General features: G+C 43.4%; 1 protein-coding gene across 10 annotated transcripts in view; it reads left to right on the forward strand.

Moving 5' to 3' along the window:
- The window catches only part of LOC134535735 (45 kDa calcium-binding protein), a 56,581-nt gene that overhangs the window by 3,788 nt on the left and 27,300 nt on the right, over positions 1–25,493 (forward strand). For all 10 annotated transcript variants that reach the window (XM_063374964.1, XM_063374968.1, XM_063374961.1 and 7 more), the window contains exons 2-4: positions 13,539–13,678; positions 15,297–15,407; positions 23,946–24,095. In XM_063374964.1, the coding sequence (XP_063231034.1) occupies positions 13,539–13,678; positions 15,297–15,407; positions 23,946–24,095 (401 nt within the window). The remainder of the gene's footprint in view (positions 1–13,538; positions 13,679–15,296; positions 15,408–23,945; positions 24,096–25,493) is intronic.

The following is a 25,493-nucleotide window of genomic DNA, read 5'->3' on the forward strand; positions in this document are numbered from 1 at the left end:
TTGGGCATCCAAATCACAGTGGGTGGATGACTAGGGAAAACTTCCTACAATTTTTAGAACATTTTGTGAAGTATGTTAAATGTTCACAAAATAAAAAGGTGGCCAGAAAAAGAAGACATTACTATGATAGATGAAAACCAAATAGTGAAAGTTCTTAGTGAACCCACATTTACTCTACGAAATGACAGGATTGAAGGATTCAGTTTCAGAGAAGGTTTTCATGGTTATAACATGAGATAATGCTGTTAAAGAAGTTTTTTTTTTACAAGACTATATCTTTTTTTCGTGTTCAAAATGATAGGTAATTTTCATGATCTGTAGGAAAAAAATGTAATATAGGCCTATTTTGTGAAGAATGTTAAATGTGTAGTAGTAAAGTGTTGTGAAACTGTTGATTTTGTTTTGTTTAGTTTAGTTAAATATATTTATGGGTATTATTTCAAACTATTTAGTTTCCTGCCATTTAATTTGGTAAATCTTCATTTATTAAAACATTTATTTTTATTTAACATACTTTGTTTATGCTTCTGTGCAAAAACAAATCTTTGAAACCATTATAAATAAACATACTTAACAAGTGTATCAGGTCTCTCTAACATACGTATCATCTCTCCCTAGCATGGGGAGATTTGATACACTATGCAACACTGTGTAATATTATAATTTACAGGCACTCACGCAAACATAATTACTTTATTATTTTTTATTATGTGCTAATAACACCATGGATTAGGCAGACATGAAGATATGAAATATTTGGCTTTTATTGAGCACATAAAAAATTTATATATAAAAAGTGTCTCAACTCTCCCCTACCTCCCCTACTCGGTAGTGTGAACAGTGATGAAGTCCATAATTAAAAATAGAAAAAAAAATCTTAGTTTAAAAATGTATTAAATTGATGAAAAAATGAATTACATCAAACCAAATAATCTCATCAATATTTAATATCATTTAAATTTGCTAAACCACTAGTTTCTGCTCACTTCAATGCTGTTCTCTAGTATTAAATTTTCTAGATTCAGTCAAAATACCACACCAATTTTATCAATTTTTTTCCCCTTCATTTTAATGTTTTTATCATAAATGTGTACTGTAAATAAAGGATACCTAAATACCTGAAATTGATTTATTGAGTTCTTGTTATATTGATAATTATTCTATGGAGTGGCATTCCAATATTTTTTACAGTACACATTTAACTAACTGTTAACGTATGGCAGGTAAGGCTGGACTAACCAAACAAACAATACTTAAAATGGTGTGAAGGGTTTGATAGGTTAGGTTAGCTTTATGAAAAATGTAGGTAATACTGAATGTTGCTGACTTGCCAAAAATCATTGACGTGTGTGTCAAAGCAAACCTAGCTAAGAGATGACCCTTATAAGTACCTATATAGTGTGTTGTACATCCTGCACACAAGTGTGCCCTGACTACAGACAATCCCAGAGCGTATGCCAGCCACATGACTGTTATCGATACTACAATATCAGTCGTTCAAGAAAATATTGTTCCCTATATTCTTTGGTAATATTCTTACAGAGTTGGTGAAGTAATGATAAAATTCAGAAAATACTTTTTTCAAACACTAGACACGTTCCTGTATTCGCCCTTAAAACAGCATTAGGTACTGAATTCCACCCTTTATAGCTGACATTACAATGCTTGTGCGTTGATGTGGTCCCCCACAATTTTTTGTTTCCTGTGTGGGTCTGTGTGTGTGTGATTTGTAGAACTTGAGTTAAATCGTGAGAATGGTCGATTACATTACGTTTGTTACATTAAAACTTTATGGTCTTCACCCAGTGACTGAGTTGCTGTTTTTAAATCATTTTATTTAACAACTGGGTCAATCCATTTCAAATCATCCAGGGGTCTACACCTGACCTAACTGATCTGTTATTTGAGGTGCAAGATGAAAAAGGCACTTTTCAGTAGAAATCTAATTGTGAAGTTTATATTTAATACTAACTAATGAATTTTACAATTATTAGTTGAAATTTCATCAGGGTTCCAAAAATCAGGTTAAAAATAACATTTGACTCATATTAAACCCTGTTTTCACTCTTTAAAGTTTGTGCTCTGTAATTTTTTTCATCTGTACAGCGATTTCCGTAAATGTTCATAACTTTTTTCTGGCTAATACAATGAGGCTGAGAAATGTCTCATTTGAAAGAGGATGAAAAGTACTATAATAGTATAAAATAAAATTCATGGGTATTTGATGTTATCATTCGATGAAAAGGGAAAAACATATTATATTGCTGAAAAGATGCATGTTAGCTGTAAATCGTTATCAAATCAATAGTTAGAACAAATATATTAATTTTATTATTACACATAACAAATAGCTTATACACTCTAATAGGCTAATGAAACTAATCATATAGTTTTAATTTTGTAAAGGTTACTACTTAGGATTTTTAGGTAACAGTCAAGTGTCGAGTAGGTAGTTAAGTGTGTTAAAAATTATAGGTATTAATAAAGTTATTTAATTTTTTGTATTACCTTTTTTGTTGATATGAAACTTAATATTTCCTTGGCCAGGCAGCATTAATGTTTTTAACACTTTTTTTTTTAGAAAGACTGAACATCATTTTTCCAACTTGAGCACTTAATTGCGGAACATCTATGGAGAAAATTATGTTTGTAAAAGGGACCCAGCACTTATCCTCTCTTCCAACATTTCGGTTTTCTGGCCAAAAAAATGTCTGTGATGGCCAGTGAGGGTGCATAAAATTGATGTAAGCATCTTTATTGTCATCATCAAGCTCCAAAATGAGTCCAATGAAGCACTTATCTTCATACGCACAGCCTATGTAGGTATTTGGTTGGAAATTTGGAAGTTCTAGTTTTTGTGATAAACTATACCTCGAAGAAAAAAATTTGACACTACTTATCAGTTTTGCTGCTATTACAGTATTAGATAGAGGTTTGAAAAAATGGAAAGATCTTGTGCCAGGTACAGATTTATGTTCACTAAAACACTGAGTCAACTTTGGTTCTACATTTTCTACACTATCTATATTAATGAATTGAAATATTATTTTTGAAAAGTGTTTGCTACAAAACTTAAACATTTCTTCTGGTGTGCAAATTTGGTCTTTATATGGTCTTTGGAGGTTGGCTCTTGTAACAGATCGTTTAACTGAGCCACGTATACCATCGCAAGCACATTTTCCATGGCTTGTGGCATGAAAAGTCCAGGAAGCTTTTAGACTAAAATCTGCTTCATGAAAACAAAGATTGACTAAACTCTTACAATTTTTGTATTGTGCAGCACAGCCATCTGTGATGTATTCTACTATTGTTACTTTTGGTTGTTTTACTTTCATGTACCGTAACTGCAAATTCTGCTTCGTACTTCATAAACAAAGTTTACATCATGTTTCATGTAATCTGATAAAAAGCAAAATGATTCCTGTGAAACAAAGGAGCTATCATTGTCTCTGTAATAAACTACTACTGGATGTAGTGTGCAAGATGCATGGGACCAATGATAACTTTGAATCTCATCTTGAAGGATAAATCCGTAATTTTCAGAAAAATCCATAAAGCAAAGCACTTCGTTTTGGAATACATTTTCTTTCTTTCTTTCCTCTTTTTTATGTATTCAGCTTGTTGCTTTGAAATATAAGAATGAGGTATCAAGGTTTCAAGTTTTTCATTTAAAAGTGTAATGTACTCGACAATTGTAGGGCCATTGTTTGAAGCTGGCTCCGGTCAGTATTTGTCCATTGCTTGAATATTATTTGATCTGTATCATCATAGTCTTCCAGTGTTGTTTTAACTAAATCATCCAATTGGTCAGAATTAGGACATTTATCACACATTCTTAACATGCATTCTCTTTTTACATCTTCACACATTAACATATTAGTTAATTCCTTCTATTTTATTTTATTCAGATTCATTGGACTTATAAGTAGTAGGCCTACAGGATTTTGATGAATGCAACAAACACATACTGAATGAACTCCTCTTTGATTAACTGTTACACACCACTTGGGCCTAAGTTCACAAAACTTTGATAGTCCAATTTTGGCATTAGGGTACATTTCTTTAAAAGCTGAGTACAGTTCCTCAAGATTACAGAGCATTAAACGCTTTTGAATATGGACATTTCTTGCAATACTAACTTTATCTTTTGTTCCTGGCATTATCCTACTAAATTCGTCATCCTCATAAAAAGCTTTAACATTTTCTAGTACATCAATATGAACTTTGTTTCCTTCTTTTGGCTCAGGCATAGACAAAATGCCTCTTGTTTGACGCAACTGGTGTGCCTTTCTAACCATGTATTCAGTCACTTTCAATTCTGATGCAGTTTTCTTCCTCGACCATGATTGGGGTGTCAGAGTTAAAATTTTATTTTTTTCTCTCCTACTTTGGGTGATTATGAGCTTCTCTTTAATAGCATTCACAAGGTTGTCAAAATCTTGGGCCTTTTGTGCTATTGTGGATACAGCTTCCGTTGAAGAATTTGAATCATCAGATTCTAACTCATTTTCTGGTAGAGTCAAGACATGTGCAACCTTTGATTTTATTTTACAATTAATTTCACTGACTTTTCATTTTGCATATTTAACTTTGTATCCTGTTGAGAGTGATTTTACTTTTATCGGTGAAACTCCTAGTGTTGCCATACTTGTGTCGAAATTGTGCTTTTCTAAAGCTTTTTTGGACAGTGGATCAATTTTTTTAATATTTACTGATGTTAACATGCTACTGTCAAGTGAGTTGTCACTGCAACCGTCACATATTTTGTCACCGTCGTCATCGTCTAAAACAATTTTTTCCTTGAAGTTGTCACAAATCTTTTTGACAGGAACTAACACTGCTCCTTTTTTGCTTTTTACTGCTTTAGCAAATTTCAGTGAAATCGGTCTTAAGCCTGCTTTAATGACTTTTTTGTGGACATTGTTTGGGTCACAACACCTTTTTTTGGTAATTTTCATAATATTCTGTATAGTACAGAAAGTGATGTAAGCATACATCAGACTAGGGGTCAAGGTTCTTGCTAACCTCCAACTAAGGATTTCTTGTACTTGATCTGGTAAATTTGAAACTAACAGAATTTATTTCTTATCCGTAAAATCGATACTATGACAATAAGAATCGGTGATCAGGCCCACACTACACTGTTCTTTAGGAAATAATGGCAACTCTTCATCTGAACTCATTTTTACAGTTAGTAGCCTGCATGAATTAACAATTTGCCATTTATCTTGATATCACTGAAATATCAAAAAAATATTTGTTTTTAAACACTTAATCAGTTTACTCTAACTACTTACTGCACAGTTTACTTGGTCCAAAACTCACACTGTTTTCTTTTATGTAGAAATTAATTTACTATAAAAAAACTATTTTACAAAACTACTTTTCATAATTTTTATACTTGTTCACAATTAACCAATGATAAAAACTGCCAGTGCTATGCTGCTCTTGTCACAACAGGGTCACAGCTAACTGAGGTGCTGTGAGTCACTGCTCTCTCTAAAAATGATGTCAAAAAGGTGTTTGGTCTGACCCTTCTTATCTCTCACCCCCTCAGCTGTCACATTTGTCACACTTGAAACAGGGGGGGGGGGGGGGGGGGGGTTGTGCTATGGTCATGTGACTAACTGGCAAGGGACTGAGAAGAAATAATAACTTTCCACCAAGGAAAAAAAAAATGAAATACAAGGAAGGAGGGAGAAGGGGGCCTCTCCAGCAGATGGAGAAATACATGTGGGGGGGGGGGGGGGGGGGCAGTGCTGTAAGGTTGCAGCGTGGGGGTATCCAGTTAAGCATACCACCAGGGTGCATCCATGCGCCACCAAACACTCCTACTGATTATCCTACTCATGCAAGCGAAGTGTATGGGGGCACAAGAAAATCGTGTGTGGGGTCTTTGCTAGAAAAGACAGTTAAGCAGAAAGTGATAAATCATAAATACAAATAAAGAACATGAGTCGCACTCAACAACGTTATAATTTCGCAAACTTAACACATATACATACACTGTCAACGGATTCGATGCCAGCTAGAGGCATGTGCGTAGCAAATACAAATTAGCATACATTTAATGAAGTTTATTCCCTTCACAATGATTTTCACTCCTTATGTCTTTACTGAGTCCTTACTTATGGAAAAGACTAGGGTGAACCTTGTGCCCAATGTACTCTGATTCAACAAACAAACTACTACTGCGTATCTCTTACAGTCGTACGAAACAACAAGCAACAAGCAACAAGTTAATATTCTTTCTCTCTCTCCGTTACAAGTTGAATTTCCTAGGCATGCCCTGGATCATGCAGTATAAAACAGTCGCCTCTGACAATGGGGATAGACATTTTCTCAATTTCTGTGCGAAATTATTACTCAGTTACCACACACTATAAGAGAGGAGAGAAACCAATATTCAAGTATACGTGCGTACGCATTACGTTACGGCCCGGAGGCGAGCGAAGACCAAAATCATAGTGAACATTATGTCATTACACACGTGATTCACAAGACGTACGTTGCTGTTAACAACTTTAGGAACTGACTCAATGTACATACAGACTATACGAGCGGTCCAAACACGTGTAGGGGCAAGGAATTATGTACTACAAAATAAACCAACACCTAATATAACGTTAATTGTGCACTCCTCGAAAAAAACATATTAAATATCTATTACTCATAGAGAGCGTAGTCCCGCGGACAGAAATGCAAGCCCAAGAGAGAAGCGAGGGATCGGTTACATGGTTTGTTACAGCTACAATTTTCAGTGGGTCTCGTCATGATGACATTCACTGCCAAGGCTAGGTAAGCGTAATACAGAGAAGTGCTCAAACAAAATATGCTAGATCACGGGGGGTATGCCTTAACCAAATGGCTCCGGTCGGGGGTACAGCTGGGAGGAAAAGAAAGAGGGCAAAATCGAGGCAAAACGATGCGTAAAATTACGTCATACGGAGCTGAAAGCTCTTATGAAAAACAAAATACAAGGGCGGCATCGGGCACTTAACGTGCTTACTTCTAAACCAAAAGCAATCAAAGCGTGGTCTGGATGCCGTTGAAATAAGTTAAGAGTCCACTGCCGACAATGCAAGTCGCGCAGCAACTAAAATCAAAACCACATGCAGGAGGGAGTAAGCAAATGCTTCCAGCAGAAAGAAGAAACAAAAGAAAATATTACACAGAAAATAAATTAAGTGAAGGTCAAAGTCAAAAGGGATGGCTACATGAAAATCAAGGCTGGCAAGCATATTTAATATTTACGTTACTCGCACGGCCATCGTGTGCACACACTAACTCCGTCTCCTGAAGAATTTTACCTAGACGAGCTGCCCCTCGACCGGGCCAGAGACGACCTGCTTCCACCAAGAGAGACCCACGAAATAGACAATTAAAAGTTATACGCGCTCATTTATACTATTCGCTAGATGGCGTTGCAGTCGCTACAATTGAGGAGAGGCTAGGGGGAAAGAAAGGGAAGGGGAAATTGGCACCTTGAGGCGGAGAGGGGTTAAGAGGGGAGAAGGAAAGGAAGGCTGCGGCACGGAGATGACGTCACAGAAGCGCGGCGGGCGCTTCAAGGTTTACATTCCAATAGCTGAGAAAAAATACAAAGACTTCTCTTGTGCTCAGAATTCTACTGAAGGAAAATATATGGTGCAATCCAAATTTGAGGGCTCCAATCCAGAGTTTTTACATTGTGGGGTTCTAATTAACATGGATAATCGAGAGTTTACTGTAAATGTAAATCTCAAGTAAAAGAAGGTTAACTAATTTTAAAGTGTACACAAACTATGTGTTATGTGTAGTAATAAATAAATAAAATTAATATAATTGTTCTAACTATTGATTTGATAATGATTTAGAGCTAACCTGCATATTTTCAACAATATAATAATTTTTTCCCTTTTTATCAAATGATAACATCAAATACCCATGAATTTTATTTTATATTATTATAGTACTTTTCATCCTCTTTCAAATGAGACATTTCTCAGCCTCATTGGATCAGCCATAAAAAAGTTACGAACATTTACGGAAATCGCTGTACAGATGAAAAAAATTACAGTGCCCCAACTTTAACTAAAGAGTGAAAACCGGGTTTAATATGAGTAATGTTATTTTTAACCTGATTTTTGGAACCCTGATGAAATTTCAAGTAAGAATTGTAAAATTCATTAGTTAGTATTAAATAATAACTTCACAATTAAATTTTTTCTGAAAAGTGCCTTTTTCATCTTGCACCTCAAATAACAGATTGGTTAAAATGCACCATTTTCTAAAAAAAAAAATTATAAAATAATAACTAAAGCGAATTTGGCCAAAATAAAAAACATGCATTGTTATATTTGTTCATAGATGCTGTAAAAAAAATTTCATAAAAATCAGAGAGGGTGGGGTGCAAAATTTTGTTTTCTCTGGATGATTTGATTTGGAATGACCCAACTGACTGAAGATGCACATCAAAGTTTTGTGTATGTTTTGGTACTAGTTTTCTTCAAGTCACATGAGTTCTTGTTAAAACTTAGCCTCGCTGTCGTCAAAGGTGGTGGTCTCATTAACCGTTCAGTGTTGGTCAAATTGTTTAGGCATAATTTTAGGATAGATACGGTTTGAGTTTTCCTTTCTTATGAAATTGTAAAAAGGGGATAACTTTTTTTGTACTGTGTTTAGGTGTGATGTTAACATAGTACACATAGTAAAATTTTTTGTAAAAGGCATATTAAAATAGCGAGCATAATTATTTTCCATTTCTAACCTGGAGGGTGATTCTACAGCAGGAAATATTGGAAACATACCTACTGATTTCACAATTTGAACTCAAAAATGAATTACTTAACCACTGCGTAGCATTTCATGCAGATATTGCATCGTGAAGCAGACATAAGGGTGGCCATGTTGCTTTGATAAAGGAGAAACATGCAGAAATAGTCATAATAGGTTGTGCTCGTCATTTGAAAAACTTGGCAGCAGAAATAGCTTTTCAAAAGTTGATGAGGTATTAGTCAAAATGTTTTATTACGTATTTAGAAAAAAGTGCTAAAGTGAAGAAAGGCTGCAGGAATTTCCAAATGTACGTTGCAGAGAATCCAAGGAGATACTGAAGCAAGTGTGTGGAAGAAGTGTGACATGGTTGGTTGATCGAAGGAAGTGTTGGCAGCTCAGAAACATCTGGAGACCGGCGGTGCCCATGCCAGCTCTGGTGTGGAGTCCAGGGACCTGCCTCAGTCCGCAGCAGTAGAACTCTTATAGTCATCTTCAGCACACTGAGTCTCTGACTGAACACCATAAAAGCACAATTTTCTTAAAACCAGATAAAAGTCTTTCAGACAAGCCAACTACACGGTCAACAACTACAGGAAATCACGTGTCAGTAGAGTTTCTCGTTAGCTGTAGGAGACGGGGATTTTCACATTTCTTGAAATGTCCACAAAGTACAGACTCAAATATCACTTTTACTGTGAAATTTTTAAAGATGCCTAGACAATAACATGTTTGCATGTAACCATAAAGCTGTCCAATAAAACGTACATTGCACGCACAAAGCCTAAAGGTTGGCAGGTGTGCAAGTGTAATGCACTGTGACAGCAACAGTGCCGTATACAGGTTCACTGTGTTTCACTGTTACAACAGTCAAGCCAGTCACTGTCGTTCCCGTTTTAAACCAAATGCAAGTTTTTTAGTCATCCCTTTTTTTTATTTCAGAAAAATTGCTTAAAAAAGTTTGTACATGCACATATTTTTGATGAATATACTGTCAGTAAACATTTTTCATAACAACAACCCACCGTGATCTGAGCAACTAATGGTTCAGTACCTCAGTAAAGAGCTGCTTTGTTATCTGCATCTATAGTGAATAAGTATATCTTGAGACATGCTGCATCAGCAAGCTTGAGTGGCATTTGAAATGCACAGTTTTCTGGCATTCATTATGTTGTGAAATTGTTGACCATCATTCTTCCTATTTAAGAAGAGGAGAAGAAAAATGTTGCAATGGAAAATCTTCACAGGAAATTTACAGCCCTTCACATTGATGATAATATTTCAATTGTTGTTAAAAAAAAAAAAAAAAACAGTTGATATGAAATAGGCTGAGATGAATGGTATACAATGAGTTAATGAGCTCTTAAAGTATTACCGAATTTACATTCTACGTGCAGCCAATAGTAATAGAGATTGTGAGTGCATATTTAACTGGGTGAAGATAAACAACTCGGTTCATATCATCCATGTCAAACGAGACTTCAAGCACTGCCCTTTTAAAAGTGCAACATTTTGGTGCTTTCAGGAACTTAGTTTTAGTAGTGATTTTATGCAAAAAGCAAAGAATGTGACTTCCACTGCTGGAAATCAAAACTAAATTCCACACTATAATGCAAATTCATATGCTATTTTCCAGAGTATTTCTGGTTGAAAACCAAGTAGTTTGGTGCTTTAGTTTGTAGTTTATATTTTCCATTTTTAGTCGTCACATTTTGGAACCCAGTGTTTCACTGTACAGTGACTACAATTTTTTTCATGCCTGTAATGATTCTCAAGTACCTATTTTTATTATTATGTGTAAAGAAACTTAAGCACTACATTTTCAAGGTAGACTTCTGATTCATGCGAGAGTTGTCGCTAATGGTTTACACACATCTTGATTTCTAAACATGTTACGTGGGCAGTTTGAGAAGTTGACCGGCATGCACTGGAAACTGGTAAGCTCTGTGATAATAGGCTTGAAGAACAGGGCAGCAGCAGAATTTGTTTGTGGTCGGTTGTGCTTGACATTTAATCATTTGACTGCAGAATAGGTAGCAAGCTGTAGCACTTGCTGTGAGGTGACAAAATGTTTGTAGATTTTTATTTTATCTTGAAAAAGTCCTAAGAATTGCAGGTGTTGCAATACAGGCAAGTAAAACTTGTTCGCGCTCTCTAGGGAAATGTTTGTAAACAGCGATGCAACTGTGAGACTCTCTGACTAGCTTTTTCAGTTTTGAGGTTGAATCTTCACGTTCACATAAGAAGTTAGGAACATTAGATTCATATGGGATACCAAAGATTATCAGAGCTGTGTCTTCTGAGATCAAAACTTTGGCAAAATTTTCTAGTCTAAAACAAAGTTCTGAATCACCAATTCCAGAATTACATACAGAGTTAATCCTACACCAAAAAGTAAAAATATGTAGTTTCTGTAACCTAAAAATGCAAGCTAAATAAATCTGTTTGTTTGTTCCTTCGGAATACTTTGCCAATATTTGAAAAGCTAAGCATTGTTTTGCAATAGCAGGAACCACAGATTTACAACTGCATACACTGTAATCTTACAGATTTGTCAAAGATGTCATTACCAGATTTGTAAAACTAAATTTCAGAAACTCGTCAACTTTGTTGGAGGTTGACTACCACAAGAGAATGAACCAGAAATAAGATGATGAGATTACAGTTATTGTAAATCCCACTTTTACGGCAGTGTGTGACCGTGTCTGAAGAAAAGGCTGTTCTTTACTGTTTGCTTATCTAATATAATTACATGCTTTACAAATTTTATTTCAATGATAATGTTCTAATCAATGCTGACGTTTCTCAGGTAAACAATGTTTGTAATGAATATTTCTCCAATTTAAAGTTTTTTGTAAATACATTTACTTTTTTTTTAATGTTCTTAAGACCAGATTTTAAGATCCTGCCATTAATAAGTTTCAGTCAGAACTTCTGAGTTTCAACTTGGAGACCTAATAGACTCATTAAGCAGAGTGGTAGGGACAATTAAAAGTGTATTTGGAGTTGCAAGTATGAAAAATGAGCAAAGGGTATGCTGGCAATTTGGACAGTTCCCCACAGCAATGCTGAACTGAGAGGATATTCAGCCAAGTAAGGAAGAAAAGTGTCAGGTTAAGTCTTAATGTCTAATGAGACATTAAGGTAGTGAAATATAGGCAACACATGAGCAAAAATTCGACACTTTATTTTTGAAGAATGTCTGCAAACAGAAAAAGTTTAAAGAATTAATATCTCAGCCGAATTAAAACATCCTGTAAGTTACAATGCTTTCGTTACTTAAGTAGTCTTTTTGATATTCTAGGGTGTACAGGTCTGCATGTCAAACCAATTTTTAAAATAATATCAACCAAACAACATGCCTGATAGTGTAAACATGTAGGTCTTCTTTTTTTCTTTTTCAGACTATAAATTTGTTGTTACAAAGTTAAGTATACAGTATCATATGTAAATGTTTATTGTAACTCATGGTTTTTATCTCCATTCATGTGCATAGCTTGCAATTCTTCACAATGCCAAGCTGTCCTTGAAGCATGCAGTGAAGGATGTGTTGGCAAACTACCTTCTAGCTTGTACTTGAGGGCGTACCGGTGTTGAGGTGGGAATATCGGTAGAAATTAATGGGCGCCACCACGTGAGTGGGCACGTGGACCCGGCTTGAAACTCTAACTCAGGGCGTTACGTGGCCCGTGTGCGGCGAGATATTAGCCCTCCTGATATTTAACGCAACACCTGTCCCTAACTAAGCCCGCTCTCAGCGTCGGGCACGCTCCTAATTACCGCAGTGGGCTCTCAGGGCGTCCCACACGCCGCTGACCAGGTTAGGGACCCACGTGGCCCCCCGAACACAAAACACGTAACTCAGTTAATTGGTTTTTTTTACTCACGGTACACGTCCTTACACGATCCTCCATTGATACAGCTATAAAACGCCTGAGGCACGAATTAGATTAGGTGAGGAGGCGAACCACGCACGTGGCCGCCTCAAGCCGTTACTTAATACACAGATGAGAGAAAACTCTGGAGAGTAAATAATTATTAATTAAGCAGTCTCTCCGACCGAGAGAGGCCCCGAGGATGAAAAAGAAAGCGATTTGAATAAATTAATTTACAGAACTACTACTCAGTGAACCAACGGTGATGTCCTCGGGGTGTCTGCAGAGACGTCCGCTCTCGGCCGGCTGTAGAAGGAGACTGGGCTGAGCTAATGGCTTGCGGGAGGCAACATGGCGTCCTTCGCGCCGAACACAATTACCGTTACAACTTTGCTGTGGCATGCCCCGGGTTACTATTGAACAATACATAAATCCTTTTACAAAAATTAGTACTTTACATCCATGCCCAGACCGTCTGTAATAATTACCTATATGAATAAAAATGGTTTAAATGAAGTTGCATGCTAGTTCCGTCGTCGCCCGCTAGGGAGCGTCCTTGTTCGTGCTTGCACTTATTAAATAACAAAACATCATGAATTAGTTAAATAAGAGACACTCACATGCATAGCCGTCGTGACACTATTTAGGGGTGAAAGCAAAGATTTACAATACTTATTAATATATTTTAGGGGTGCGGCGCACTGCACCTAAGCGCCCTCTTGCTGTAGTTCGTGGCGCGCAGTTTGAATCTCACACGGCTACGTACGTCACGACACAAATGCCGGGTAGGAAAGGTGGTTGGAAAGGGAACGGAGGATGATCAGGCTCGTGGGGCGAAGCCCCGGCTGACGTCATACTTGATGTTGTCGCTAGTCACAGCAATGCTACCATGCTTGACGTGTGTTCCAGAGCTGACACTGATGGCGATGGGTTCCTCAGCGTGCAAGAACTTGCCAACTGGATCAACAATAAAGTCCAGGAGCACATAACTCAGGCATTGCAAGAAAATTTTGGTCTGTTTACAGCAATTGACATCCAACCTAGGAATGGTACGCATTGTCTCTAAGAAGTGCCTAGTTGGTAACATGCTCAATTTATCCTGATGGCTTTTTTCAAACTGTTATACTGTACGTACTAATAACTCATACAAAATTGTGTGATTTTAAATTTAATTTAGAATAAGTTATGACCAAACAAAATAATTGTGTCCACTTTGTTCTTAAAAATAAAAAAATGGTTGCGTGTACTTGTGTACGCACTTTAGAAATATTATATTACTTGGCGTAATAAACAATTCACTTTAATTATGCATAAATAATTAATAGAAATAAAATTTTAAAAGGACTGGAGTGATATTATAAATACGGTTGGTAAAGTCTCAAATACCGTAAGCGGGCGCACCGTAGTCTGTGGACTGGGGAAGTGGTGCCTATGCCGGTATAAGGCAGTGAATTATACTGCAGTGGCCAGCCAGGCATACAGTAGCTGTGTGTCAGTCGGTGTGTTTACCAAGCGACGTACTTCCCTCATGACTGTACAGTCCCCCTTATGTGTGTACCGGGCAACATGATGCTTTGTGAAGATTGCCTTCTTTCTTTGTTTTAAATTCTAATGCAGCCACACGTGTCAGAAGTACATATGAAATTTTTAGTGTACTCTTATATTTGAAACACTCATACTTATGCGTTGAAAGTAGACTTTAACTAGTGTCTATCCATGTCTTCAATGGAATCTTAGAATTAATCAGTGGGTTTATGATAGCTTAAAATAGGATTGATAACCCTATTGGAAATGGCTGTACATATTGTCACAATTTTAATGCTAACCCAGGATCTAACCTCAGAGTTGAGAGTTTACAGTTGTGAATTACCAGTTGTGAAAGTATGTGAAAGCAGGCAAAAGTATGAGAAAGTCTGTAAATGTTAACTAAAGTTTTTGAAAGTATATGCTGTTGCTGCAACCAGTAACCTTGCACCATCGAGCAATCACTCACCAGTTACTCCCTCTCTCTTCCCCTCCCTCCCTCCCTCTCTACCCCTCCTACTTCCCCTCCCCCACCTACTTCCCCTCCCCCTCCTCCCCCTACCACTCCTTATCTCCCTCTCCCTCCCTCTCTGTCTCTCTCTCTCTCTACCCCTCCACGGCAGCATTAGTAAGAAACACAAATATTACACTTGAGAACCTCGTATGAGAAGTATAACCTCAAAAAACAACTTTTGTGCCTCACCTGTATGGTGTCGTGATTCTGATGCAATATCGCCAATTGTCTTTGTTTATTTATGTTGGCTACAAATTATTTTAAAAACAACATTCTCAAAGAAAAAAGTGTTTAAAGTAACTTTTAAAGACTAACATTATTCCAAAGAGATATCACAAGTTCATATAATAAAGATAACTAAAATGTTTATATTAATAAATACTAAATAATATAAAAAAAATAATAAAAAAGACAAAAGAGTTTAAATCTGTGTAGAACTTGAAGATATTTTACAAATATAGTTATTTTTGTCTGAAAAATCTTGCTAACACTACTAAAAATATTGATCTTGGTTTCTCCTTGAAGCAGGTATTATCGCACACTAAGCAGCAGTATATTCAATATGTGATACATTGTGATAACACTTGTGTGACATGATGCCAGTGGAGACGGGCGGTGGTTGCTTGCAGGCGTCGTGTCCTGGAGTGAGTACCACGCACACTTCCTCAAGCAGCGGGGCTTCAGCCACGAGTACATCCACAAACACAAGTCACACAGAACTCTCACGCGTTCCATGAAAGGTTAGTTTCTGTCATGTACTGTGTGGGGAGAACTGGGTTCTGAGTTTTATTACAGTTTAAATAATTACTAACATTTACATTAATAATAAATAATTCTACTTAAAAACATCAATCTCAAATGTATGGCATTTAAAAATGCTTATTTGCAAGCCACTCAATGCCTGTCATGTCCGCAGTTCGCACTCCTCACTGGAGCTAGGCTCACCTCGCGCCACTCGGTCACACTCTCACGATCCAGGTGAACTGCGCGTTGTGCCACTCTCGCCCTTCCCTTCACTCGCAGAACTCTCCCAACTCACTCGGAACTCTCGCCACACTCGTCGCGGGACCCGAGGAACTCACTGTGGTGCACTTCTCGAACCGACAAGAGCAGCTGTGATGAGTCGTGTCATCCTGAGCACAGCGCTGCTTGCTCACGCCACTTGGCGCGGCGGCTAGCAGCGCCGAGGCGGGGCGATGCCAGGGAGCGGAGGGGGGACCCCGGCGATCCGGCCGTGCGCGTGGCACGCCTCACGTCAGTGGCCGTGCTGGGCCGGCCAGCCAGCACCGAATGTCTGGTCTCTCGCGTGCGTGACATTTACTTATTTCAAGTTTACATTTATAGGCTGTTTGTGGGTATACATTTTAAATATATTTTAATTTCATTCAATCCTTATCAAATTGAAAGCAGAACTTTATATAAATGAGTAGTTACCATAACTGGTGATTGTGGTGTAGTTGTGAGTGAGTGCAAGGCGGGCATCTTGGACCAGCGCTGGAGCGGGGGAGCACGTGGGGGACTCGCCTGACGCGAGACAGAGGGCGTGTGTGCGGGCGGCGTGTAGCAGATACTGGTGACGATCATGGCCAAGTTTGAGTTGGGTAAAGCAAGGATTACGCATTTTAAGCCTTTGGGTGTTGAAGAATTGAGGAAAATAAGTAAGTACTGGTGTTGTGTCCACTGCCCCTGGAGGTCTCGCGGTGATAAAGAAATTGAATGGGATTGCGTTGGAGACTTGTGAAGAGTTTAACAGTAAAAATGTCAGATTGGTGTTAAGGAGTTTTTAGTTGGTTCGAACTGGTTTCTGTCCTGACTTAATACACAAGTGGAGTAAATTTGCAAGGAAAATGTGTTCACAAGATTTTCTACCAGCCATGAACTGAATCAATATAAAATTGCAGACATGGCCTTTAACTTACTTGAACTTAGTTAAGCAACTCCAATTTATTCTAGACTTTAATAAGATGTTAAAAATTTTAATTAAGTTATTTGTATAATCATCATTATAAATTAGTTTATTTGCTTTGTAGTTGCAAAACAGTCTTGTCAAGATGGAAAGATTGTTATATGATGGATTTTAATGCATTGTGCTTTAATTTATCCTGTTGACAGGTAGTTTGGTTTTAACCAAATCAGGTATTTTATGCATAATGTCTGATGCAGATATATTTTTTGGAACTCTTTTCAGGTATAAATTTATAATAATATTTTTATTAGCTATTTTATGTAACTCTGTGTATTTTAGGAATATTGCAGTGTAAGTTTGTTTCACAGCCTTTTACTTGGTCCTGAATACAGCTGAACTGGAGTATTGGTAAAATCAAAATGAACTGTCAGTTTAAGTTAATACAAGTTTTTTTTTAACTTTAAAAACCAGCTCATGTTGAAACAGCAATATTTTTGAGACTCTGCCTTTTATGAATGTTGAGTATTTTGGAGAAAGGTATTTTGGGAATAAATTGTAAAATTAAAAAAAAAAAAATAATGATGAGAATACCATTTGGGTCCCACCATTTGGGTCCCTATTGGTCCCACAAATGTAGCTGCAGATGTTGGTGCCTTACACATGTGTAGCAGGCAGGCTGCTTCTCCAGGGACACCCGGGGTACACTTGCGTCCAGAGATTATGTACACCCTCTGTATCGCATAAAGTGGTACAGTGTTGAAAACAAACTACAGTAGAAACTAGAAGTATAAAATACATGCAGTCTTAAATAAACCTTAACCTTTTTTTTTGTAACATATATTTAAGTGGTATATATGTATTAGTATATCAAAGGAGCATAAAGTTTAATAATTTTGGTAGCAATATCCATCAGAATAGCGCTACATCTGTGTACAGCCTGCAGGCTGGTGTGGACTTCAAGACGTGACCTGGTCGTGGCACCGGACGACAGTAAGGGGTTGCTAGTGTCGATAGTACTGCTGTGTGGCAGAGGCCATCATGCGGGACCGGGCGTCGTGGTCGGAGGCAAGGACGACAGTAAGGGGTTGCTAGTGTTGCGAGTGCTGCTGTGTGGCAGAGGCCATCATGCGGGACCGGGCGTCGTGGTCGGAGGCAAGGACGACAGTAAGGGGTTGCTAGTGTTGCGAGTGCTGCTGTGTGGCAGAGGCCATCATGCGGGACCGGGCGTCGTGGTCGGAGGCAAGGACGACAGTAAGGGGTTGCTAGTGTCGCTGGTGCTGCTGTGTGGCAGAGGCCATCATGCGGGACCGGGCGTCCTGGTCGGAGGCAAGGACGACAGTAAGGGGTTGCTAGTGTTGCGAGTGCTGCTGTGTGGCAGAGGCCATCATGCGGGACCGGGCGTCCTGGTCGGAGGCAAGGACGACAGTAAGGGGTTGCTAGTGTCGCAGGTGCTGCTGTGTGGCAGAGGCCATCATGCGGGACCGGGCGTCCTGGTCGGAGGCAAGGACGACAGTAAGGGGTTGCTAGTGTTGCGAGTGCTGCTGTGTGGCAGAGGCCATCATGCGGGACCGGGCGTCCTGGTCGGAGGCAAGGACGACAGTAAGGGGTTGCTAGTGTTGCGAGTGCTGCTGTGTGGCAGAGGCCATCATGCGGGACCGGGCGTCCTGGTCGGAGGCAAGGACGACAGTAAGGGGTTGCTAGTGTCGCAGGTGCTGCTGTGTGGCAGAGGCCATCATGCGGGACCGGGTGTCCTGGTCGGAGGCAAGGACGACAGTAAGGGGTTGCTAGTGTTGCGAGTGCTGCTGTGTGGCAAAGGCCATCATGCGGGACCGGGCGTCTCGGTCGGCGGCAAGGACGACAGTAAGGGGTTGCTAGTGTCGCGAGTGCTGCTGTGTGGCAGAGGCCATCATGCGGGACCGGGCGTCGTGGTCGGAGGCAAGGACGACAGTAAGGGGTTGCTAGTGTCCGAGTGCTGCTGTGTGGCAGAGGCCATCATGCGGGACCGGGCGTCCTGGTCGGAGGCAAGGACGACAGTAAGGGGTTGCTAGTGTTGCGAGTGCTGCTGTGTGGCAGAGGCCATCATGCGGGACCGGACGTCCTGGTCGGAGGCAAGGACGACAGTAAGGGGTTGCTAGTGTTGCGAGTGCTGCTGTGTGGCAGAGGCCATCATGCAGGACCGGGCGTCCTGGTCGGAGGCAAGGACGACAGTAAGGGGTTGCTAGTGTTGCGAGTGCTGCTATGTGGCAGAGGCCATCATGCAGGACCGGGCGTCCTGGTCGGAGGCAAGGACGACAGTAAGGGGTTGCTAGTGTTGCGAGTGCTGCTGTGTGGCAGAGGCCATCATGCGGGACCGGGCGTCCTGGTCGGAGGCAAGGACGACAGTAAGGGGTTGCTAGTGTTGCGAGTGCTGCTGTGTGGCAGAGGCCATCATGCGGGACCGGGCGTCTCGGTCGGAGGCAAGGACGACAGTAAGGGGTTGCTAGTGTTGCGAGTGCTGCTGTGTGGCAGAGGCCATCATGCGGGACCGGGCGTCGTGGTCGGAGGCAAGGACGACAGTAAGAGTTTGCTAGTGTCACAGGTGCTGCTGTGTGGCAGAGGCCATCATGCGGGACCGGGCGTCCTGGTCGGAGGCAAGGACGACAGTAAGGGGTTGCTAGTGTTGCGAGTGCTGCTGTGTGGCAGAGGCCATCATGCGGGACCGGGCGTCTCGGTCGGCGGCAAGGACGACAGTAAGGGGTTGCTAGTGTCGCGAGTGCTGCTGTGTGGCAGAGGCCATCATGCGGGACCGGGCGTCGTGGTCGGAGGCAAGGACGACAGTAAGGGGTTGCTAGTGTCCGAGTGCTGCTGTGTGGCAGAGGCCATCATGCGGGACCGGGCGTCCTGGTCGGAGGCAAGGACGACAGTAAGGGGTTGCTAGTGTTGCGAGTGCTGCTATGTGGCAGAGGCCATCATGCGGGACCGGACGTCCTGGTCGGAGGCAAGGACGACAGTAAGGAGTTGCTAGTGTTGCGAGTGCTGCTGTGTGGCAGAGGCCATCATGCAGGACCGGGCGTCCTGGTCGGAGGCAAGGACGACAGTAAGGGGTTGCTAGTGTTGCGAGTGCTGCTATGTGGCAGAGGCCATCATGCAGGACCGGGCGTCCTGGTCGGAGGCAAGGACGACAGTAAGGGGTTGCTAGTGTTGCGAGTGCTGCTGTGTGGCAGAGGCCATCATGCGGGACCGGGCGTCCTGGTCGGAGGCAAGGACGACAGTAAGGGGTTGCTAGTGTTGCGAGTGCTGCTGTGTGGCAGAGGCCATCATGCGGGACCGGGCGTCCTGGTCGGAGGCAAGGACGACAGTAAGGGGTTGCTAGTGTTGCGAGTGCTGCTGTGTGGCAGAGGCCATCAACGGGACCGGGCGTCCTGGTCGGAGGCAAGGACGACAGTAAGGGGTTGCTAGTGTCGCGAGTGCTGCTGTGTGGCAGAGGCCATCATGCGGGACCGGGCGTCCTGGTCTGAGGCAAGGACGACAGTAAGGGGTTGCTAGTGTTGCGAGTGCTGCTATGTGGCAGAGGCCATCATGCGGGACCGGACGTCCTGGTCGGAGGCAAGGACGACAGTAAGGAGTTGCTAGTGTTGCGAGTGCTGCTGTGTGGCAGAGGCCATCATGCAGGACCGGGCGTCCTGGTCGGAGGCAAGGACGACAGTAAGGGGTTGCTAGTGTTGCGAGTGCTGCTATGTGGCAGAGGCCATCATGCAGGACCGGGCGTCCTGGTCGGAGGCAAGGACGACAGTAAGGGGTTGCTAGTGTTGCGAGTGCTGCTGTGTGGCAGAGGCCATCATGCGGGACCGGGCGTCCTGGTCGGAGGCAAGGACGACAGTAAGGGGTTGCTAGTGTTGCGAGTGCTGCTGTGTGGCAGAGGCCATCATGCGGGACCGGGCGTCCTGGTCTGAGGCAAGGACGACAGTAAGGGGTTGCTAGTGTTGCGAGTGCTGCTGTGTGGCAGAGGCCATCAACGGGATCGGGCGTCCTGGTCGGAGGCAAGGACGACAGTAAGGGGTTGCTAGTGTCGCGAGTGCTGCTGTGTGGCAGAGGCCATCATGCGGGACCGGGCGTCCTGGTCTGAGGCAAGGACGACAGTAAGGGGTTGCTAGTGTCCGAGTGCTGCTGTGTGGCAGAGGCCATCATGCGGGACCGGGCGTCCTGGTCGGAGGCAAGGACGACAGTAAGGGGTTGCTAGTGTCGCGAGTGCTGCTGTGTGGCAGAGGCCATCATGCGGGACCGGGCGTCCTGGTCTGAGGCAAGGACGACAGTAAGGGGTTGCTAGTGTTGCGAGTGCTGCTGTGTGGCAGAGGCCATCATGCGGGACCGGGCGTCCTGGTCGGAGGCAAGGACGACAGTAAGGGGTTGCTAGTGTCGCGAGTGCTGCTGTGTGGCAGAGGCCATCATGCGGGACCGGGCGTCCTGGTCGGAGGCAAGGACGACAGTAAGGGGTTGCTAGTGTTGCGAGTGCTGCTGTGTGGCAGAGGCCATCATGCAGGTCCGGGCGTCCTGGTCGGAGGCAAGGACGACAGTAAGGGTTTGCTAGTGTCGCGAGTGCTCCTGTGTGGCAGAGGCCATCATGCGGGTCCTGGCGTCCTGGTCGGAGGCAAGGACGACAGTAAGGGTTTGCTAGTGTCGCGAGTGCTCCTGTGTGGCAGAGGCCATCATGCGGGTCCTGGCGTCCTGGTCGGAGGCAAGAACGACAGTAAGGGGTTGCTAGTGTCACGAGTGCTCCTGTGTGGCAGAGGCCATCATGCGGGACCGGGCGTCGTGGTCGGAGGCAAGGACGACAGTAAGGGTTTGCTAGTGTCGCGAGTGCTCCTGTGTGGCAGAGGCCATCATGCGGGTCCTGGCGTCCTGGTCGGAGGCAAGGACGACAGTAAGGGGCTGCTAGTGTTGCGAGTGCTGCTGTGTGGCAGAGGCCATCATGCGGGACCGGGCGTCGTGGTCGGAGGCAAGGACGACAGTAAGGGTTTGCTAGTGTCGCGAGTGCTCCTGTGTGGCAGAGGCCATCATGCGGGTCCTGGCGTCCTGGTCGGAGGCAAGGACGACAGTAAGGGGCTGCTAGTGTTGCGAGTGCTGCTGTGTGGCAGAGGCCATCATGCGGGACCGGGCGTCCTGGTCGGAGGCAAGGACGACAGTAAGGGGTTGCTAGTGTTGCGAGTGCTGCTGTGTGGCAGAGGCCATCATGCGGGTCCTGGCGTCCTGGTCGGAGGCAAGGACGACAGTAAGGGGCTGCTAGTGTTGCGAGTGCTGCTGTGTGGCAGAGGCCATCATGCGGGACCGGGCGTCGTTTTCGGAGGCAAGGACGACAGTAAGGGTTTGCTAGTGTCGCGAGTGCTCCTGTGTGGCAGAGGCCATCATGCGGGTCCTGGCGTCCTGGTCGGAGGCAAGGACGACAGTAAGGGGCTGCTAGTGTTGCGAGTGCTGCTGTGTGGCAGAGGCCATCATGCGGGACCGGGCGTCCTGGTCGGAGGCAAGGACGACAGTAAGGGGTTGCTAGTGTTGCGAGTGCTGCTGTGTGGCAGAGTACATCATGCGGGACCGGGCGTCCTGGTCGGAGGCAAGGACGACAGTAAGGGGTTGCTAGTGTTGCGAGTGCTGCTGTGTGGCAGAGGCCATCATGCGGGACGGGGCGTCCTGGTCGGAGGCAAGGACGACAGTAAGGGGTTGCTAGTGTTGCGAGTGCTGCTGTGTGGCAGAGGCCATCATGCGGGACCGGGCGTCCTGGTCGGAGGCAAGGACGACAGTAAGGGGTTGCTAGTGTTGCGAGTGCTGCTGTGTGGCAGAGGACATCATGCGGGACCGGGCGTCCTGGTCGGAGGCAAGGACGACAGTAAGGGGTTGCTAGTGTTGCGAGTGCTGCTGTGTGGCAGAGGCCATCATGCAGGTCCGGGCGTCCTGGTCGGAGGCAAGGACGACAGTAAGGGGTTGCTAGTGTTGCGAGTGCTGCTGTGTGGCAGAGGACATCATGCGGGACCGGGCGTCGTGGTCGGAGGCAAGGACGACAGTAAGGGGTTGCTAGTGTTGCGAGTGCTGCTGTGTGGCAGAGGCCATCATGCAGGTCCGGGCGTCCTGGTCGGAGGCAAGGACGACAGTAAGGGGTTGCTAGTGTCACGAGTGCCGTGTGTGGCAGAGGCCATCATGCGGGACCGGGCGTCCTGGTCGGAGGCAAGGACGACAGTAAGGGGTTGCTAGTGTTGCGAGTGCTGCTGTGTGGCAGAGGACATCATGCGGGACCGGGCGTCCTGGTCGGAGGCAAGGACGACAGTAAGGGGTTGCTAGTGTTGCGAGTGCTGCTGTGTGGCAGAGGCCATCATGCAGGTCCGGGCGTCCTGGTCGGAGGCAAGGACGACAGTAAGGGGTTGCTAGTGTTGCGAGTGCTGCTGTGTGGCAGAGGGCATCATGCGGGACCGGGCGTCCTGGTCGGAGGCAAGGACGACAGTAAGGGGTTGCTAGTGTTGCGAGTGCTGCTGTGTGGCAGAGGACATCATGCGGGACCGGGCGTCCTGGTCGGAGGCAAGGACGACAGTAAGGGGTTGCTAGTATCGCGAGTGCTGCTGTGTGGCAGAGGCCATCATGCGGGACCGGGCGTCCTGGTCGGAGGCAAGGACGACAGTAAGGGGTTGCTAGTGTTGCGAGTGCTGCTGTGTGGCAGAGGCCATCATGCGGGACCGGGCGTCCTGGTCGGAGGCAAGGACGACAGTAAGGGGTTGCTAGTGTTGCGAGTGCTGCTGTGTGGCTGAGGCCATCATGCGGGACCGGGCGTCCTGGTCGGAGGCAAGGACGACAGTAAGGGGTTGCTAGTGTTGCGTTTGCTGCTGTGTGGCTTAGGCCATCATGCGGGATAGGCGTCCTGGTCGGAGGCAAGGACGACAGTAAGGGGTTGCTAGTGTTGCGAGTGCTGCTGTGTGGCAGAGGGCATCATGCGGGACCGGGCGTTCGTGTCGGAGGCAAGGTCGACAGTAAGGGGTTGCTAGTGTCGCGAGTGCTGCTGTGTGGCAGAGGCCATCATGCGGGACGGGGCGTCCTGGTCGGAGGCAAGGACGACAGTAAGGGGTTGCTAGTGTTGCGAGTGCTGCTGTGTGGCTTAGGCCATCATGCGGGATAGGCGTCCTGGTCGGAGGCAAGGACGACAGTAAGGGGTTGCTAGTGTTGCGAGTGCTGCTGTGTGGCAGAGGCCATCATGCGGGACTGGGCTTCCTGGTCGGAGGCAAGGACGACAGTAAGGGGTTGCTAGTGTCGCGAGTGCTGCTGTGTGGCAGAGGCCATCATGCGGGACCGGGCGTCCTGGTCGGAGGCAAGGTCGACAGTAAGGGGTTGCTAGTGTCGCGAGTGCCGTGTGTGGCAGAGGCCATCATGCGGGACCGGGCGTCCTGGTCGGAGGCGGCCCGCAGCGACCCCGACCACCTGACCCTGGACGAGTTCCTGGCGTTCCGGCACCCCGAGTCGAGCCACGCCGCCGTCCTGGCGCTGGTGGACGAGCTGCTCGACAAGTTGGGTGAGCGCTCGGCCGGCATCGAGCACGTCTGCTGGCTGAACTGGTCGACACAGTCCCAGTGTTTCTTTTAACTTTCCATAGATTCATTTGAATTAGGGCAAAACCTAACATAGTCATTTTTTTCTGAAAGGCAGTGCAGTTTGTAAAAATTACTTCTTCGTACTATAAACACAGCACTGTATTTAGTGGGTCCACAAGTATTGTCATATCATCATGCATACTTATTTGTGAGTGCACATTGGTTAATTTTATAGGGTTGTGTGATTCTGTTTTTTATTCATTGATTTGGTTTTGGATCTTATAATTAAAAAATATATATTATTTTATTCCTAAGTGCTAAACTAAAATAAGAATGAGGTTTTCTGGGTCATTACTTTGTGTTTGTAAGCAAATCAGTAGTACAGAAAGTAGGAGGACATCTTTAGACTAGCCTAATGCTTTAGTAATATTTGTAAACAAACCATTAAATAGGTCCATCGCTGCTGGAATCCAGATCTTGATGGTGAAGATATTTTCTTAATTTCAAGTGCAGCAATATTGACACTCATTTATATAGTTTTTATTACAGTTATTACATAATTAGTTTTTAATTGTTTACTATTTTAATTTGCTTTTTTTTTAAAACTCAATATGTTTTGATTGCATGCTTTGTATGAATTTTAGTTGGTTTTTAATGTGTTACTGGCCAGAAATTGTAACATTCCAACAAAAAAAAAAACAACAGTCCTTCCCATTTATAAGAAAAACTGAAAGACGCCCTATTGTTTTCAAAAGTTTATGGTATGTTTTTTTTTTTTTTTTTTTTCATTTTACATTGACATGCAGGATAGCTGTTTCCAGCAATCAGTCACTGTGAACTTCAGGAATAATATAAATTATAAAATATGGTTTAACAAAGACAAAAATTACGGTAGTGATAATAAATTACATATAGTAGAACTCCTATTTACACTATTAAAGGGGATGTCTGAAAATGTTGTAAAATGCGGGAAATGTATGAAAAATCCTTTTTTTTTGCTTATAGAACTGTGATATTATATGACCTTAACATAACTTACTCTGATATACAAATAATTATTCATTATGAGTGTCTGAAGCATATCTAAAAAGAATAATTATACACTTAAGTCCCATATTTACATTCTATAAGGTGTATAGGTAAGCATACAGTCTAGGTACATACTTTCATACATAAATTAGCAATTCATGAGTGTACTGGTCAAACAAACTGTCTGGACAGTTGAACCCTGAAAAGTAATTCCTCAAAACAGAAAATGCTTCTAGATCTTCATGCTTGTGAGGCATAGGAATATCTTCATCTTCATAACCATCAGCATCATCTTCATCCTTCATGTGCTTTTCCTTCATGTGCCAACTGACAATATCAAGAGGTTGTTG

The sequence above is a fragment of the Bacillus rossius genome, chromosome 10 (genome assembly GCF_032445375.1).
Source record: "Bacillus rossius redtenbacheri isolate Brsri chromosome 10, Brsri_v3, whole genome shotgun sequence".
Lineage (NCBI taxonomy): Eukaryota > Metazoa > Arthropoda > Insecta > Phasmatodea > Bacillidae > Bacillus > Bacillus rossius.